This window comes from Thunnus maccoyii, chromosome 8, assembly GCF_910596095.1.
Source record: "Thunnus maccoyii chromosome 8, fThuMac1.1, whole genome shotgun sequence".
Lineage (NCBI taxonomy): Eukaryota > Metazoa > Chordata > Actinopteri > Scombriformes > Scombridae > Thunnus > Thunnus maccoyii.
In genome coordinates this window covers 9095347-9111855 of record NC_056540.1, presented here as the reverse complement: position 1 = coordinate 9111855, position 16509 = coordinate 9095347, and the positions used below count along the sequence as shown (strand labels likewise).

General features: G+C 40.7%; 2 protein-coding genes across 6 annotated transcripts in view; one reads left to right on the top strand and one right to left on the bottom strand.

Moving 5' to 3' along the window:
- The window catches only part of mtus1a (microtubule associated tumor suppressor 1a), a 32344-nt gene extending 23331 nt beyond the window's left edge, over positions 1-9013 (top strand). For 4 of the 5 annotated variants that reach the window (XM_042418070.1, XM_042418069.1, XM_042418072.1 and 1 more), the window contains 8 exons: positions 2259-2325; positions 4706-4920; positions 5157-5262; positions 5524-5597; positions 5715-5810; positions 7224-7340; positions 7448-7545; positions 7722-9013. In XM_042418070.1, the coding sequence (XP_042274004.1) occupies positions 2259-2325; positions 4706-4920; positions 5157-5262; positions 5524-5597; positions 5715-5810; positions 7224-7340; positions 7448-7545; positions 7722-7950 (1002 nt within the window). In that variant the 3' untranslated portion in view covers positions 7951-9013. Of the gene's footprint in view, positions 1-1348; positions 1535-2258; positions 2326-4705; positions 4921-5156; positions 5263-5523; positions 5598-5714; positions 5811-7223; positions 7341-7447; positions 7546-7721 lie in introns of those variants that run through there. The other variant, XM_042418074.1, reaches the window with a different exon arrangement.
- A 1742-nt stretch (positions 9014-10755) lies between these two features.
- pdgfrl (platelet-derived growth factor receptor-like) lies at positions 10756-16356 on the bottom strand. Its single transcript, XM_042419223.1, has 6 exons — positions 16103-16356; positions 15087-15360; positions 14845-14996; positions 12836-13129; positions 12099-12235; positions 10756-11036 (listed from the first exon to the last, which is right to left on the bottom strand). Exons 1-6 carry the CDS (start codon positions 16155-16157, stop codon positions 10848-10850), a joined length of 1101 nt encoding a protein of 366 aa, XP_042275157.1. The 5' UTR covers positions 16158-16356; the 3' UTR covers positions 10756-10847.
- Between the last annotated feature and the right edge of the window lie 153 nt (positions 16357-16509).

The window sequence follows — 16509 nt, the reverse complement described above, 5'->3', positions numbered from 1 at the left end:
CCTTAACAATGAGATGTGGAATTACAGCAGTTTTCAGGATAAGATACTTTAGCAAGATTGACTGGTGATGTAGCTTTGTTCAGTGTAGAGCTGCATGATTATGGGTGATGGCTGTTTTGCTCAGTTATTTGATTTATCATCCGACTATTTAAGCAAACATTCTTAATTGACAGAAAGCTACCTGCAAATAGTCTTTCCTCACATAGCCGAATAAAAGGGTTTATTCCTATATAGAAAACAGTTAAATTACACTTGTAAAAATATTCTTATTGTAGCTGTTGCCACAATTGTGTGTGAGAAGCAGAGACAAATAGTGTATGTGTAAGTGTATTCAAAACCAGGGTGTACTGGGAAAGAGATTCAGCCCCAGACTTATCCGCTAGGACTGGCGGGGGGGGTGGTGCTCGGGTCGGGTCAGTGAGGGCTGATAACATATGTACAGTGTATAAGTTGGTTGTGATTGGCCAGTGAGCCCCAGTCCCAGAACACACATGCAGCATGCCCTCAGGCACTCTCTGAATAACAGGCACACAGAAGGCTGGTAAAGAGACAGACAGGGCTGGTAAAAACTTCATGGATTTTTTTTTGACGGTCCACTGGTCCACTGGGATTTGTCCCTATGTGCGCGTTGGCGCGTTATACCACTGTCCAAAACACATGCCTGTGATTGACTTGACATAAATCATGAATATTAATATTGTACGCCATCAAGTTAAAGTGTGGAAAACAAAATATGATCCCAGTGAGACACGTTTTTCATCCAATATTTAGTGGTTAAGATTTGTTGTTTCTCTCACTGTTTCTAATGCAGTCAGGAGAATAATGACCCAGGCAGGTGGATATTAGTCAACAAGTGGCCTATCATTTTCCTTAAATCTATAAATTGACTGTAAAGGCACTTGCTCACACAAAAACTGGAAATTTGATTTGTCACAGCATTATATCATCATCTAACGGAGAGACCGTAACCATGAAGTCCGCAGGCTCACAACAGATAGTAAGGTAATGGTGCAGAGGGGTGAGGGGATGATTTAATGTAGGTTTGGATGAGTGGTGGGGGGTGGTGGTAATGAAGCCTCTCCGTGTATCCCCTGGGAAGGTCACTGCACAACACAAGCACTGCTCCATTAGCCTGATGTCAGACAGCTCTGTGCAATTTATCTGTTTGCTCCACTCCAGCTGCCTTCAGTGTTGTCTTAAAGTGACCTCACCTCAATGATGAGGAGGCTGTTCTTATGCGCACTGTAGCCTGCCCCTTTTTGTTTTTTTTAGGTGGAATACGGTAATGCACTCTGCAGTCACTCACCACAGCCAGTGAAGCGGCTTTTTCAGTCCTGCCTCAGATGTAGTCAGAGCAGTCTGGGAGGAGGTGTGTGGACGTGGTGCGTCCACCTGGACCACTGTTTGTCCTGGAGTACTGGGTCTCCAAAGCTTGGGGGGGGGGGACTCCTGCACCCAAACCCCAGGCTGCGGCTGGATCATGGGCTGTTCTGGCAGCAGAGCGTGCCTTAGAGCTCCCTGCTCTGCAGAGAGGGTAACTGGCTTCTACATTGTTCTACTCTGCAGTGAGGAATAGATGCGGATCTGAGGAACAGTGGGACAGGGTAGAATGTATTTTTATTGTAAACTGATGATCAGTTAAGTGATGTTTAGCTTGTCTGATCTGTTACTGTTAACTTGTTTGGGTTGGTTTTTTTTTTGTCTATTCATTATTGCCAATTATGCATGCTGTTTGATGTACGGTGCAGTGTATCTGGTTGTTTATGTGACTCAGCGTAGTCAGAAAGGTGGTAGACGAATGGTAAACAGTTTTTGGATCATTAATGCGTCAGTTTGAAGTCTGGAAGAGCACTGCAGCTACAGCTACAGCGCAGCCTCCTCCACTGCAAATCTGAGTCAGAAAAGGAGAAGTAAAGGAGTTACGCTAACGAGAGGCATGTGCTAAGACTGAAAACATGAGATGAATGTCAAGTTTTCCTTTAATCCCCCTCCCCTTATCCATGGTAATGTTTTTTTCTATTAGCTGCTGCAGTGTTGTTAATGTATTTGCATTTGGCAGTCAAACATAATATTCTGGAAGGAAAACTGTATTCATTATATGCTTGTATGTCAGGGTGTTTCCATACACACATAACTTCTCTTGTAATTGTGAATAACCTGTGACCTTGACTTTGCTGATTTAAGCTTGTTTCAGCGTCAAAACAAATCATCATGAGCATGTGCATGACTGTTTACTTTTTTTTTCCATTTTTTTGCAGCGTGATGAAGCCACAAGGCAGTGCAGGGAGCTGTCCCAGGAGCTGGTCAAACTTCAAGGAGAACTGGGTAAGTTGGGTCACCTTGATCTCACACTAGCTGTGTTTACAGTAGTTATCACTAAAGTACACACCCCTGGTGCGGGGCCCGAGTTAAGGTACCTCTTTCTGATGTTTAATCCTTTAATTTGATTGTTCAGTTGATATGACAAAGTCAGGAAACATTTTATATGTTCATGTTTCTGTAGATAATACGGATGTTGGCTGTTTCTTCATCATGAGTATTACTTGGTTTTCTTATTTTGGTTTCTGTGATCAATTTGAGTCATTGGTGCTTTAAATTCTGTGTTTATAGTAAATGTATATAGGCATTATCCCACATTAATGAAATTAGTCTTCAGTCGTGTAGTTCAATATATTTAATTATTAATAATAAAATAGTCATCACAATGGAAGAGCAGTGCTATGCATTAAAGGGGTTTGTGCTGTTATTGGTAACTTTTTGTTTGCTAGTACTGGTGTGTCAAAATTGTTTCATAAAATAAATATTAGCATTTCTGTATGCAGGGACATCTTTTTGCTTTTGCCCACCACACAGATATTCCCTGAGGTTCTTCCTCCACTTGCTAGTTGCATTGTCTTCTGCTGAAAATCAGATACCTACTTGACAAGGCGTCTGTTTCTGAGTATAGTGGTGTCAACCCATTCCTGAGTCTGACCTCTGACCCCACTCAGCAGAGGCTCCCAGTGATGGAATGCCACACCACCTGAGGCCTTGTGAAGCCTTGGGGACAATGACCCTCATGTTTTATGTCCAGCCTAAGTGCTGTCGCACAGAATAGCCTTGCACGTACAGACGCATGCAGGTTCAAACACGCGCTCACACACCAGCCTTTATCTCTCTTACTGGAGGCAGCAGTAGTGTTGTGGCTCCTCCCCTCACCATGCTTGTATCCAGACGTGCCACAGCCTCGGGACTTCCACATGACTGCTCTTATATGCTGAGCGCTGTTATATCTGAGCTTTAACACATTCTTCACCTACACTGACCTCAGATGGACTTTTTTTGTGTCAAGTGTAGTAAAAGATATTTGGAAGTCCAGAGGCGTTCTTATACGTTTGCCTTTTAATTTGTTTCTTGCTCAGACCAAGTCTCTGCCTGCTTCCACAATGATCTCACTCCTAATACAGCAATAAATTACAGTCTTGAGCCACCGCCAAATATGTGACACAACCACACGCCCTTGGTTATCGTTATCCTCGTACATAAAATTACATCTAAGAGGGATCTGCCTGTTTCAGCATCTTCAATATGTGTGACTTTCCAAAACCCTTGCTGACTGCGGGCCAAAATGCAGCTAACATTTGATTTGATCTAAACTGGGTCCTCCATCCCCGTATGAGCCACGAGGTGTTTGTTTCGTGGGGTGGGTTCGAATGGGAAAAGCTCATATGACCAGATCTCTGTTACACATGGTTGTGGAATGCTGGCCTCCATTCGTTGGGCTGTACATGCCAAAACCTGATAGATAGTCCCTATGTTAGCTTGGCCTCTGTTCCTGGATCTGCTGCCATTATTCCACTCCGGGCAAGGTGAATCCTCACGCTCCTGCAGTGCAGTGTTACTCCTTCAGAGCTCAGCCATCAGCTGTGCAAAAACAGACTCCGCAACTTGGGCAGCAACCATCATGTCTAACAAAGTAAACTGTTTATACATCGTTTCCAATTATAAGTAGTCGTTGGTTCATTGTCATATCATGTATTTGAAACCTCCCTTATGAAAGGAAATTACCTGCTTAACATGATGTCAGACTTTCTTAGTCCGCACAGCTGTACGCCACTCACTGTAGCTATCAACAGTTGTTTGCATACAGGCACTTAAACTGGAGACAGCTTGTGGAGTTGGTTTCTGTCACCCACTCCAGAGCAGATATAAACACAGCGGAATGGAAAAAGTTGGGACACAGTGAGACCGATACACAGATGAAACACAAAAGCCTCCACTCATACAAGCTTAAAAATGGCAAATTACCAACTTTTGAAAGAGGAGAAGAGCATGATGTGAAATCTGTTACCCATGTTACTGATTTCAAGATACTGTGAAACAATTGACACTTGTTACCATATCTTCATCTGGCTATAAATAACTGGCATATGCGATCAAACATGGGAGGCACCTCCCTGTTGAAGTCAGATTTTCCATTCCTTTTTAGAGGGCATTTAGTGACACATATTTGCATCCAGGGGAATATTACTAAACAGAGACAGTACTCAGAGGACATATCAAATTTCTTTTACAAGCAAATAGAATTTTTCCTTCGACCTTTTTTTCAGTGAATATTACACAGACTACACAGCTGCATACAGTCACTGAACATCATGTAAATGGCCTTTCACTGTTTCACCATGATGGAAGACTAAGGTATACTAAGTGCAGTTTTCATTTCCAGTTTGCTCCATCCATTCGTCTGAACGTCTGGAGAAGGAGAAGGAGGAGTTGCGAGTTGCTCTGGAGGATGCACTGCAGAAACTGCAGGCGCAGCACCAGAAGGACCTGAGTGAGCTGGAGCAGAGACTGGAGGCCTTCTATCAGGCTGAGTGGGACAAGGTCCACCTCACCTATCAGGAGGAGGCTGACAAGTGCAAGACTCTCATGCAACAGCAGGTTTGTCTGCAGATATTGATTAAACAATTCAGTTCATTTACTGGAAAGCTATTTTCAGTTAATGCTCAGACATCAGAGGAGTGTGGGTGTCATTGTGTGACAGTGTTTGACTTTTTATACTTTTTCAGAAGAAAACACCTGTAACATGTTGATGTAAAGCAGTGCCCAATAGTGCCTAATAATCAGTACTGCTGTGGTTTAAATTAGGTGTATCCTGTGTTTTGTTTTACTTTAAGATGGGAGAGCTTAAAGCCAATCATGAAGCCATGAAGCTGGAACTTAAGAAAAGCCATACAGTGGAGCTGCAGTGTGTTGAACAGCAGTATGAAAAGTCACTGGAAGGTGAGCGAAAAGTACCGGACCAACCTATTCAAACGTCTTTTTCTGGATTTTTACAAGTTTATTTTAGACTGACTGACTTTTGATATCCTAAGTCTGTTTAAATAATGCATGTATGAAATGTAGAAAAATGAATAGTTATGTGCGATTATAGTTAATTTATTTCATCTCAATGTGAAATTGTGATTAGCCATTAGCTTTTGTTGTACAGTTTGAGTTTTTTTTTTAAATATTTTAATGCCATAATACCTGTAAACTCTTCAGAGCTCAGGAAAATCCACAATCAGGAGCTGCAGTCTTTGGACAAAACTTTGAAAGATGCTGAATCCGCTCTGTCTGTAAGTTTCACTTTTTTACCACACAAAGAATAATATGTCATGACATGAATAGAACTCCTGGATGGATGAACCAGCATGTAAAAGTTTGCTCACTTTGTTTTGTTGTGCTTTGCGCAGGGACAGATTCAGGAGCTGACTGTGGAGAACAACGCCCTAATAGAGAAGCTAACAGCAGAGGAGAACAAGAGGAGAGAGCTGGCCGAAAAGTGTCAGGTACTCTTATCTGTGTGCCTATTATAGCACAGCTCCAATTTAGAAGTATCTCATGACTCTGGTATTTCTTGCCCCTGAGCATAAAAGGTGGGGAAACCATGAACCCAGTGATAACCATAAAGATAAATGACCAACAGCATAAAACAAAAATGAATGTGTTTTCTAAGTAACTGTGCTTATTTCTAAGTAACTGAGCTCTGGAGCCAGTTGCACCAGCTGTTCGTCAGCTCAGACTTTACACATCAGTAAATTAAAACCAGTTGCATCACACAAGCTAGCTCTTATGTAACAAACAGATAAAGCTAATGTTACACTTGCTAATATCGGGCCCATTTAGATTGAAGAGTAAAAGAAGTAATATGGAATACGGTTGACATATCTGACCTTTTAAATTTCACAAAAAATACACTAAACCTCAAATTACAAAACTTTAAGCCAATAACATTAGACTAAATGACCACATAACAGTGGTTAGCATAGCATAACCACAAACACACATATTCCTCCAGGTATGAAGATACAAATAAAGCAAAGTCAGACTTACATTCACAAAGGGTCGGTAGTTAGGTTTATTTTATCTTTTGGCTCCTAAAACTGTTACTTTTGGAAGTTATGTTACAGCTTGTGACAGTGACTTCCTGTTTACATAGTCGGTTGCTTCTTATTCGATGGCACTACAGATGTTTCTTAGCCACTTATTTGCACATTAAGTCTCTACGAGGTGCAACCTGATTTAGTAAATCACTAGTTTGAAACTAGCTATTAGTTACGAAGAGCTCAAGAAGAACTTCAGCACAAATTAAGTGATGAATTTGCAAACAGCTGGTGCAACCGAGTCCATGTCCATTAACCATTCTTTACCATTTAAAATAAACTGGTGTGGGTTAAACTCTGCTACATCTGTGTTAGCTGCTACACAGCTCCTCTCTATGGGAAAATTGTAATTTTCCCAGAGTGCTGTGGTACACTGAGGCTGTCACTCCTCATCAGTGTTAAGTGGCTGCCTCATGTACTCAGCAGTATGCCATGGCACAGTAGAGTCATTAAAGTAACTACCTCATATTACCCCACCACTCCACATCTGCTATTAATAGATAAATAATAAGAGCAGCATTCGCAACAGGTCAGTTTACATATTGGTGTTGTAGTTAAAAAGACACTACTTACAGTACACACACACAACACATTTCCTTGTTCATGATTTTATGATGGGTCATTAGTTTGACAACTAAATATCCTCGGTTTCATTGTCCCTGTGAGTCCAGTTTGGCAAATGATGCACGGCGCCCTCTGTTGTGTGGTTCTGGATTCATGGCCATATGACATTTACGAGGCTGGCTGTAGTTTATGCCTTCATTTCTGAAGTCTTAAGCAGTCTCTGAACATCTTGGCACTACTCATTTGTCCCTGCAGAAGGACTCTCACACCCTGTATCTGGAGCAGGAGCTGGACAGCCTCAAAGTGGTGCTGGATATCAAAAACACACAGCTTCACCAGCAGGAAAAGAAGATGATGGAGATAGACAAACTGGTGAGACCTGAAGCACATGAAAGTGATTACCGGGCACCAAGACAAAAAAAGATCCTAAAAAGCACTCAAATCTTCAGTCATACAGTTTTTCTTCCTTTTTTTTCCAGACAGAGAAAAATGTGAAGTTGGATGAGAACCTGAAGAAGGTCCAGCAGGAGAATGAGGACCTCAAAGCTCGCATGGAAAGACATGCTGCACTGTCAAGGTAAGAGTTCACCCACTCTTCTGTTTTTCTCCTCACTCATATAAAATGATTGAAACCAGACTTTGATGCATCTAACCACCTGTCACTGATTTTTACCAATGCTTTAGAAGAAGTGGAAAACGGAGACTTGTGCTCCAGATCATGTCTAACGTGTCTGATGTGTTGCTGCATTTCAGACAGCTGTCTACAGAGCAGGCGTTGCTGCAGGAATCCCTTCACAAAGAGTCCAAGGTGAACAAGCGTTTGTCAATGGAGAACGAGGAGCTGCTGTGGAAGCTCCATAACGGAGACCTGAGCAGCCCCCACAAGGTGTCCCCCACCTCCACTTCCCCTTCCCACTCTTTCAGCCTCCAGTCGCCTCGCAGCTCCGGCCTCTTCTCCAGCCCTCCCGTCTCACCCAGATAACAACGGGCCCCTGCTTCAAGCAAGCAGACATTCTCATTTTTGAGTTGTCCCTCTGGAATGAAGAGCCATGTTTGTTTCCTGTGCGCTTAGCAACACAACAGCCCAGCCTTGGCTCCTTCAGGATTGAATTAACTCTGACACTACAGAGACACTACAAACTGAAAAAAATGTTGCACAGAAGCACTTAAAAAGCAAGGCCACCTTGTTCTTTGCCTTTCACATCTGAGGGGGGAAGGAAATCTCAGGACTTCTATGTAATGAAACACTATTTTTGTTATGTGTAGTTGTTGGCAGAGGCTTGTCTTTCCTGAAGCTCAGCACACATACAGTACATGCAGTAAAAAATACACGCATGCATGCCTATGTATACATGCGCAGATACAGCCCTGCTGTATGAGAGAGAGGGCATCTTTGTGTGTTTGGAGACCACAGCCATGGAAAGTCTGAATTCAATATTACTATGGATACAGATGACACTGTCCCTCCTCAGGGTGTATTTTTATTTAAATGCGTATGACATATGTCATTGCTTCTGTTGGATTCCTGCACCATTTCTCACAGCCAACTGTACAAGAGTGACACTGTAAATTGTCACATTACCAACATCCCACTGCTTCTCAGCTGGTCAACAGTGCTGTACAGGCCTAAATCTAAAAAAAAAAGAGAGATGATCATTTTCATATGCAGGCTGTTCATCCGCCCAGAACTCTGGTGGGCATGTTCAGAATTTCTTTAAGGTTATTTTTAGATCAACAGTTTTAAGTATGATCTGTGGCCTCAAACATGTTTGTTTTTTCACTTTTGTTTGTTCGACCAAGGGACCAATCCAAGTCTTTGTGCATGTGTTCGAGTCTTGTCAGTCACCCCCTTATTGAACTCCTTAACGCAGCTTTAAAGTCAGGGTCTTTGCAAAGAGTTGACGGGAAGAAGCTTTGCTTGTTCATATCGGAGACACTGCAGCTTGGAAATGTCTCATAAAGAGTATTTGTGTGGAATTGATGTTATCGGTGTGTTGACCCTGTTTGAAATATGCAATAAATAAAGTCTTGTATTAAACCTGGTATATCAAAGTCAAAATTTGTAACTGTGATCTACATTTTATTGACTCACTGTAGATGAAGGTCTACTTATGTTAGGGGTATATTATAGGAATCTGTGAGAGGCATCTCTCGTATTGATGAATCTACAGGGAATTAACACCTGCGGCTCCCCTCAGCTTTACAGATCTTTATAGAAAGTTTAAGCTCATTGTTTAGCTGTCCAGCTGCAACTTAACTGTTCTGGTTTATGCTCAGCAGTATGATAGCATTGTTTTAAGCTGCAGCAGGCAGCTGTTTTCTGTGAAAACGCTCTTAAAAACCCCACTACCTGCTTAGCACCAAACAGCAAACAGACAGTCGTCTATCTAGTGAACATAGTGGAGCATCCAGCAGCTAAAGAACCAGATATTTCCCTCAGTAGTTGGTGGAGACCAAAAATAGAGTTAAAGGAGAGTGAATATTGAACTTAAATTCATCAGATGGACAAAAACACAACTCCAAATGAATGATAATATTTCTCCATAACTGCTGGATGTAAAAAAATAAGTAACTGTTAACTTGAAGATAAAGATACTGTATTTCAGTGTTGTGTTCACAACTTGTTTCTGCTGCCCCCAAGTGGCCAAAAGATCAGTTAATGCAGGTTTAAATTCACAGGAGTTCATATTGGCAATTAGTCCTGGCTGTTGTGCTCTAGTGAAAATACCATTAAATGTGTCACTAAACCACAAACATTCATATACTGTAGTAAGGTTCATTTCAAAATCATAACAATCAGCAACTATTCAGCAAAGAACTGTTGAGAAAGCAAAGTGGAAAATGCAGCAAGTGTTGAATTGGATCAAAATAAGCTCTGGGCCCGCACATCACATTCCACATACGGAGAGCATTAGGACGTCAGCCTGGCACACAGCTCAGCTTTGAAACAGATTCTCCTCTTCACGACATGCTACTATAAACCCAGAGCAAGTCTCTGATGGCTGCAGCTCCTTTTTTCCAGCATCATTATTTAACTTAAATGTAGCGTAGAGACTAACTGTTACTAGTTACCAATGTTTTATTGAGTGTCCGACTCGACAGAGTGCCAGGACAGCAGGCGGGTGTTGCTTCTGTAATAATGAGGCCCAAAATATCTGACACAACTTTTTTGTTTCACTGTTTAATACGATTTATAATGTTATTTTTCAAATTTCGCTTAAATTCTAGTGATTTTTTAACTTTTAATATTATTTTAAAAGTCAAAAACAGTGTTAGCAGCATGCATTTAAAGTAAAAAGTCACCTGCTTGCCTTAATTACAGCTTCCTCTCTGACATTGAGTTTGCAATTTTTTGCTGATTTCTGAGAATCTTTATCTATTATTTATCTTGGAAGAACATCCCATGAAGCATGTTGTGAAACAGTTTTGGCTTTTCCCTTATCAAATGTTCCTGGAGATGTTCAGTGCAGTTGACGTTTCCAGGACTTCTGATATGATATGATTCATGTTTAGACTCATTGTCCCCACCGGAAAATGAATCCTCTTATCACAGCTTTAAGGCAGAGGAAGGGTCATACCTCAGATTATAACTTCTGATTGGTCAATGTGTAATTGTGTAATTAATGTAATTGCCTTTTAAGGTAAGAACTACAAAATGGTTCAAACATCCCTGCACCCAAATACTTTCATTAATGTTTGATTGGTGGCTTTATGCCTTGTTAACTTTCACACATAATGCTGTTTGGTACTTTTGAGCTGAATCTAAAAATGATTTCATAAACAAATATATGTAGCAAATCTTTATTGTTATCACAATCTGTGATCTAAAAATACATCCAATTTTCAAACATAACCATGATACAGGCTGTCATGCTGGGGCTATTTGGAGATGATGTCGATTGTCACAATTGTCTCACCATGTTCGGTCTTGGCTTTACACATGTAGTTTCCAAAGTCAATGGTCTCCATGTCCTCTACGGTCAGGACACTTTGTGATATGCGCGTGGTGTGACCCATACCTCTGTTGACCAGCCTCCAGGAGGTTTGGACGTGAACTGGACGGTGGTCCTACACAATAAAAATAAAACGTGATGTTCATCATGTAACTTGCTGGTGACAGTCATTGCAGGGCTTTATTCACAATCATTTATTTTGTTGTAGTCTTTAACCACCAATTTATCTTAAACAACAGGACAGCACTGTGAAGGTGTGGCTGGTTATGTAATGAGTATTATTGTGTGTCTTTTCAGGCACAGCAAAAATCCTTTTTTTAAATGCAAAGATATAAAGCAACTAAAAATAAATAACATACATAGTTTGTATGGAGTCTAAAGAGTGCCACTTACAAAGGGTCACATTTTCAGTGGTTATTATAATCATTTAATTAGTTGCCTTCAAAACACATTTTATGAAGTGATTAAATGCATTAAATACATTTCAGTCATGCCATAAAATAACTAAATATGTTCCAATAAATAGTTATTTTTTATTATTCTGTCTTTAAGTAATGACAACAAATTCATTTGAAAATACATTCTCATTGTTTTTTTTATTTAGCAATGTGTCTACTATCATATCTCATCTCACATTATTTCCTCCAAGAAATAATAACATAACAATAAAAAGGTATTTGGAAAGACAAAAAGTTAAATCTAAAAACCTTTTTAAAATGATTTTGCAAATCCATTTGAATTAATGTCTTCTATTTTCCTTTAAAGACAAAACAATTCAACTGAATCAGTAAGATTTACTGTTAATTTTATATCATTTGAAATTTTTGTCGCCCTAATTTTTCAGTTATTTTAACAGCAAAATTTTAATTGATTTAAGTGTTTTAAGATGTATCAGTTTATAATTATTAACCTACGACAAAGTGTATAATTTTGTCTACTGTATGTGTAATACTTAATATATATTAATCATAACTGTGTCTGTTACATTTCTGCTTATAAAACAACATTGCTCCATACTGTATGTTTTTTTTATAATTACTCCTGGTTGCAAAATGAATGTCTCCTTTGGCACAATAATAGAACTGAACTGAGCTGACATGTATAAACATAGTATTTATCTGGGTGGTGGCTGGTGCATTTCCCTAACCTTTGATTTTGAGCCTAGTGTTCCTCTTACCTGACCAGGATAAGACCAGATGAAGCTCACGTCCACCTCTGGCTCGCCCAGCACAGAGCAGGTTACATTGACGTTGTCGCCTCCTCTCACCGACTCTGGAGATGCTTCTAGGCTCACAAATGGTGGCCCACTAGGAACTGTCAACAACAAAAAGAGAACTTTATTAGTTATATGTCCTTTACATAGGAACGTCTAGCTATCCACACTAACTCCATAAGAAGTCACCGTCTTGATATTGGTTAAAGTTAAATATTTTCTCTACAGATTTATTAAATGTACAGTATATGATTGAAGCTCAGGGGTATTTCCACAGTCCAACGTCTAATTTCTATTTCTCTCCGTCTACCGATCAAACAAGCCATGGCAGCTTAAGTTTACCTAAACCACACACAATTTCCATTTCATAAATTCATCTCTAATCCCGACAGAGTGTTTTCATTTCAGGTGGCGAGCGTCCACCATAAACTGAACTCAGCAGTGAGGAGCAGACTTCTGAAAACCCTGAAACACCATCATTTCCTGGAAGATGATGAAGCAAAGTAACCAATGCTGAATCATGACTTTGTGAAAACGCATCTCACCGTGGTTCTTGGCACTTTGAATCAATAAGTATACAAGGTACTGTATAAAGTTACTCTGACAATTTAATGGCAGAGGAAAATGGTTGCAGCAGAGTTAACGTGTGCCATGTTATTTATGATCATAGTAAGTTGTGTGTATGATTTCTGTTTCTTTACCCTCCACATAGAGCAGCTGGTACTTTATGGAGACCTGAGGGGTGCCCTTGGTCACAGCCTTGCAGTAGAAGACCCCCTGATGGTCAGGGCTGGGGCTCTGCAGGATAAATCCCTTGGTGGGGTCATAGGTCACCATGGTCCCATTGGCTGTGATCTCCTCAGCTGGGACTTCTCTGTGCAGGGACGCCTTGGCTTGCGGGTCGGTCACGCGACAGGGCACCACAGCAGGTCTGTCTGGGCGCAGGTACACGATCTCAAAGTGGATGGCAGACGGGACAAAGAGGTTGTCCTTGTCTGATTAGAGGAAGAGAAACAGTCAGTGTTTTTCACTGGAAATAAGGTTCATAGTGTAGATGTGTATCTGTCCTCTATTACAGTTGTGCAGTGAAAATAGGTCATCCAGTTACCAAGCTGACCATCAACAGCTGTTTACTTTTAAAGAAGACATTACACCCTCATTCATTATAAACCACAGCACCGCATTTAAACAACAAATTAGAGGTATCAAAGTTGTCACAAATGACATTATTAATGATTAATATAGTAGGCAATTATCAAAGAGTTACATGTAAGGTTATGATGTCTGATAACAGGTTATGGTTTGTTTTTTATTTTCATTTTACATTAAGCCTTCATGCCTGCAAGTATAACTTTGAAATGGATGCAGATGCTCTACAGTAGAGTTGACCAACTATGTGTCATGGTGATCCAACACAACACTGACATTATCACCATATAAAGTTGGAAAAGGCAAAAAAATTGCCTGTTTACACATCTGCCAGACAAGGAGGAACATTATTATTTATTTGGAGTTGTGTTTCTGTTCACCTAACAAATGTAAGTCCAATAATTTATATATTTATAATTCTGGCTCCTAAGCAGCTAAATGTTCCACTATGTTCACCTGCTAGCTGCTAACTTTATCTGCATGCAGTTTGGTGTTGGGCACTTAGTGTACAAAGGGTTTATCTTTTTTTTTGCTGAAAACAGCTGCCTGCTGGGACTGGAAATCAGGTTGATGAGAGTGCTGACAGTGAACCAAAACAGTAAAGTTGTGGGCTGTAAAACCAAAACAATGACTTAAAAGACACTACAATGCTCAGTAGAGCTGCAGGTTCAGATGATAATTATGTGTTGGTGTGTCACTATGGATGATACCTTTCACATTACATGTATTCATTTGATCTACTGTTAAAGGGAAATTTCAACACTGATTAGACATCCACATATTATTTGGTTGGTGGATGTTAAATATAGTCAATTCAAGCAATAGATCTCATATTGTGCCATATTGACCAAGAAAGCGGAGTTTCCCTGCTTGCAGAGCCGCGTCGGCAGTGCCTGCATGTACCAGGATGCATTGCATTCCACTCTGGCTTGAATATATACAGCAGAATATCCGAGTCAGTCAAAACACTGTAAATGTATCCTCATCCATAACATGCTCTGCACTCATATTTTGGGATGCCATTTTTACTGTTGTAGGTGGAGACTAGAAATCCGACCGGAAATAGCCTGTAGTTCTTAAGTGCCCCCAACTACGTCACTGTATATGTCAAATGACGGCACTGGTGCCTGAAGAACAATAGATTTTGCAGCTGCGCCCTAGAGACACAGAGAACATCGGCAAAAACTGCAGGCATTTTTCACACTATATCATTAATTCAGATAGTTAGAGATAAGGTTGAAACTCTGGTCCTTTAATATAGAACATTGATATAAATAGTGTAAAAATATTGATTGGTGCAGCTTTAAAGACTAAACATACAATACAGGCTTTGTTGGCAGAAGACATACACCAACTAAAGGGATACTTCACTTAAATGTGGGTTCTCAACCTAGCAGCACAAATTCTGCATTATAATGGCTTATTACTGATCTGATTACTGATAATAAAACGTTAATAAATAGTTTCTTAACAATTAATAGATGTCATAAACGACAACATGTATTCTTTCCTTATTGTTAAAATCAGATAATATATGTTCATGTGTATCATATTTAATCACCTGTGAAATAGATGTATGACGCATATATGTGATCATGGTCTTTCTCACACTCTCTACCATCACACACAATCACCCAGCAGCTGTAGGACCCAGTGTCAGCAGCAGAGGGCGACGTCAGGATCAGCTGACTGTACTTGTCACTCTGCTTGATGCTGGAGGCAGGAAACAGAAATAAGACACTGACAATGTGATAATGTTGACTTAAAGCATGAAATAAAACAGCACATGTGTCCTTTAAGCACCTGAGGCGTGAGTCGTTGAAGGTATCCAGGTAGGTCGGGTATGACCATCCAATGTTAGTGCCTTTGCAGCGCAGCTCCATGTTCTTCCCAGGAGTCATAGATGTGGTCTGGCTCAGGCGCAGGAAGCGGCCCTTATCCAACACCTGGGTCAGCAGAGACTGGCCTTTCCCTCCTCCATCTTTAAGTTTGGGGTGACGCACCTTCACCCGTTTCCCTCCTGGCCTGATGCGGTTCTCTCCTACGTCTTTTCTTCGTTTGGTTTGCTGGCAGACACCTGGATACATAGAGAGGAGGGAGGGGAGCAAAATTTATAAAGATAAAAAAGATAAGTCACAACATTCCTTGTGTTAGTACAGTATCAGTCTTGACAGAAACAGCAGAGGGTCATAACGGTGTTCAGTACGCTCATCTGGAGAGCTACTCTTTGTGTTTCCCCCAGCTGTAACAACAGTTGAACAGGAAGTGTACAGTCCTTTTCACTGGCACAAAATGTCCAGAACAGCCTCTTTCTCAGCAGCATGCTCTCTTTTTCCTCAGAACACATAAACCAAGAGAATAAACATGATTATTCTGTAGTGTCGATTTTCAGGATTTGTTGTTTTTATTCTTCAGCACAGAGTTAATGAGCGCTCCAAGGAAAGGTCAGCAGTAAAAGCCAGTTAATTAGAAACGCCTGTTGCATGCCTCAGATGCAGCTGGTTTGAGTTGGTCTGCAGAAACACTTTGCAAAAACAAAGTTGCATGCAACTCTTATGCAAACCTTTAACACATTTAAACATATATAGTACAAAATGCAAATATAGAAAACGGGTGGCGGTGTGTAAAATTCTCTCTTTGCCATATGTGAATGTGATTATGTTTTTGTGAACACACCTCCCATTCTACGCCCATCACAGAGATTGCTGCCCCCAGGCAATATTAATACAACCTTTGATTATCTAATCCTCCAACTATTTACAGTCTGAGTTCTTGTGATAAAAGGTCAGTCATAAATTTATTGAGATAGATTTACTCACCATTTTGGAGCTCCACACAAAGCAATGCCAGGCAAAGCACAACCCAGAGCTTCATGGTGTGCTGGCAGGATGGTCAGAGGGGTGAGGGCTCTGCAGGGCCGGAGAGATCAGGGAGGTTTTGGTGAGGGGCTCAGTGGGTAAGAAGGTCAGACTCAAAGCTTCGCTGGAACTCTGCAGGCTCCAGCTGCCCTTTTTAGATTTCTAGCTCCATCCTCCTCTCAGACTGAGAGGAAAAGGGAAAATAACTTGAGAACACTTCTGTTTACTCCCTCTCTTCAGACCTGAAGAGCAGAAGCACGTAGTCTGGAGCCCTCTGCTGGATCTGAGTGTCAATAATGGTTTTTACAGAGCAAATTCACACTGAATCAGAAAACCACTGCTGTGCTGTTGTCAAAGGGTTCATACTT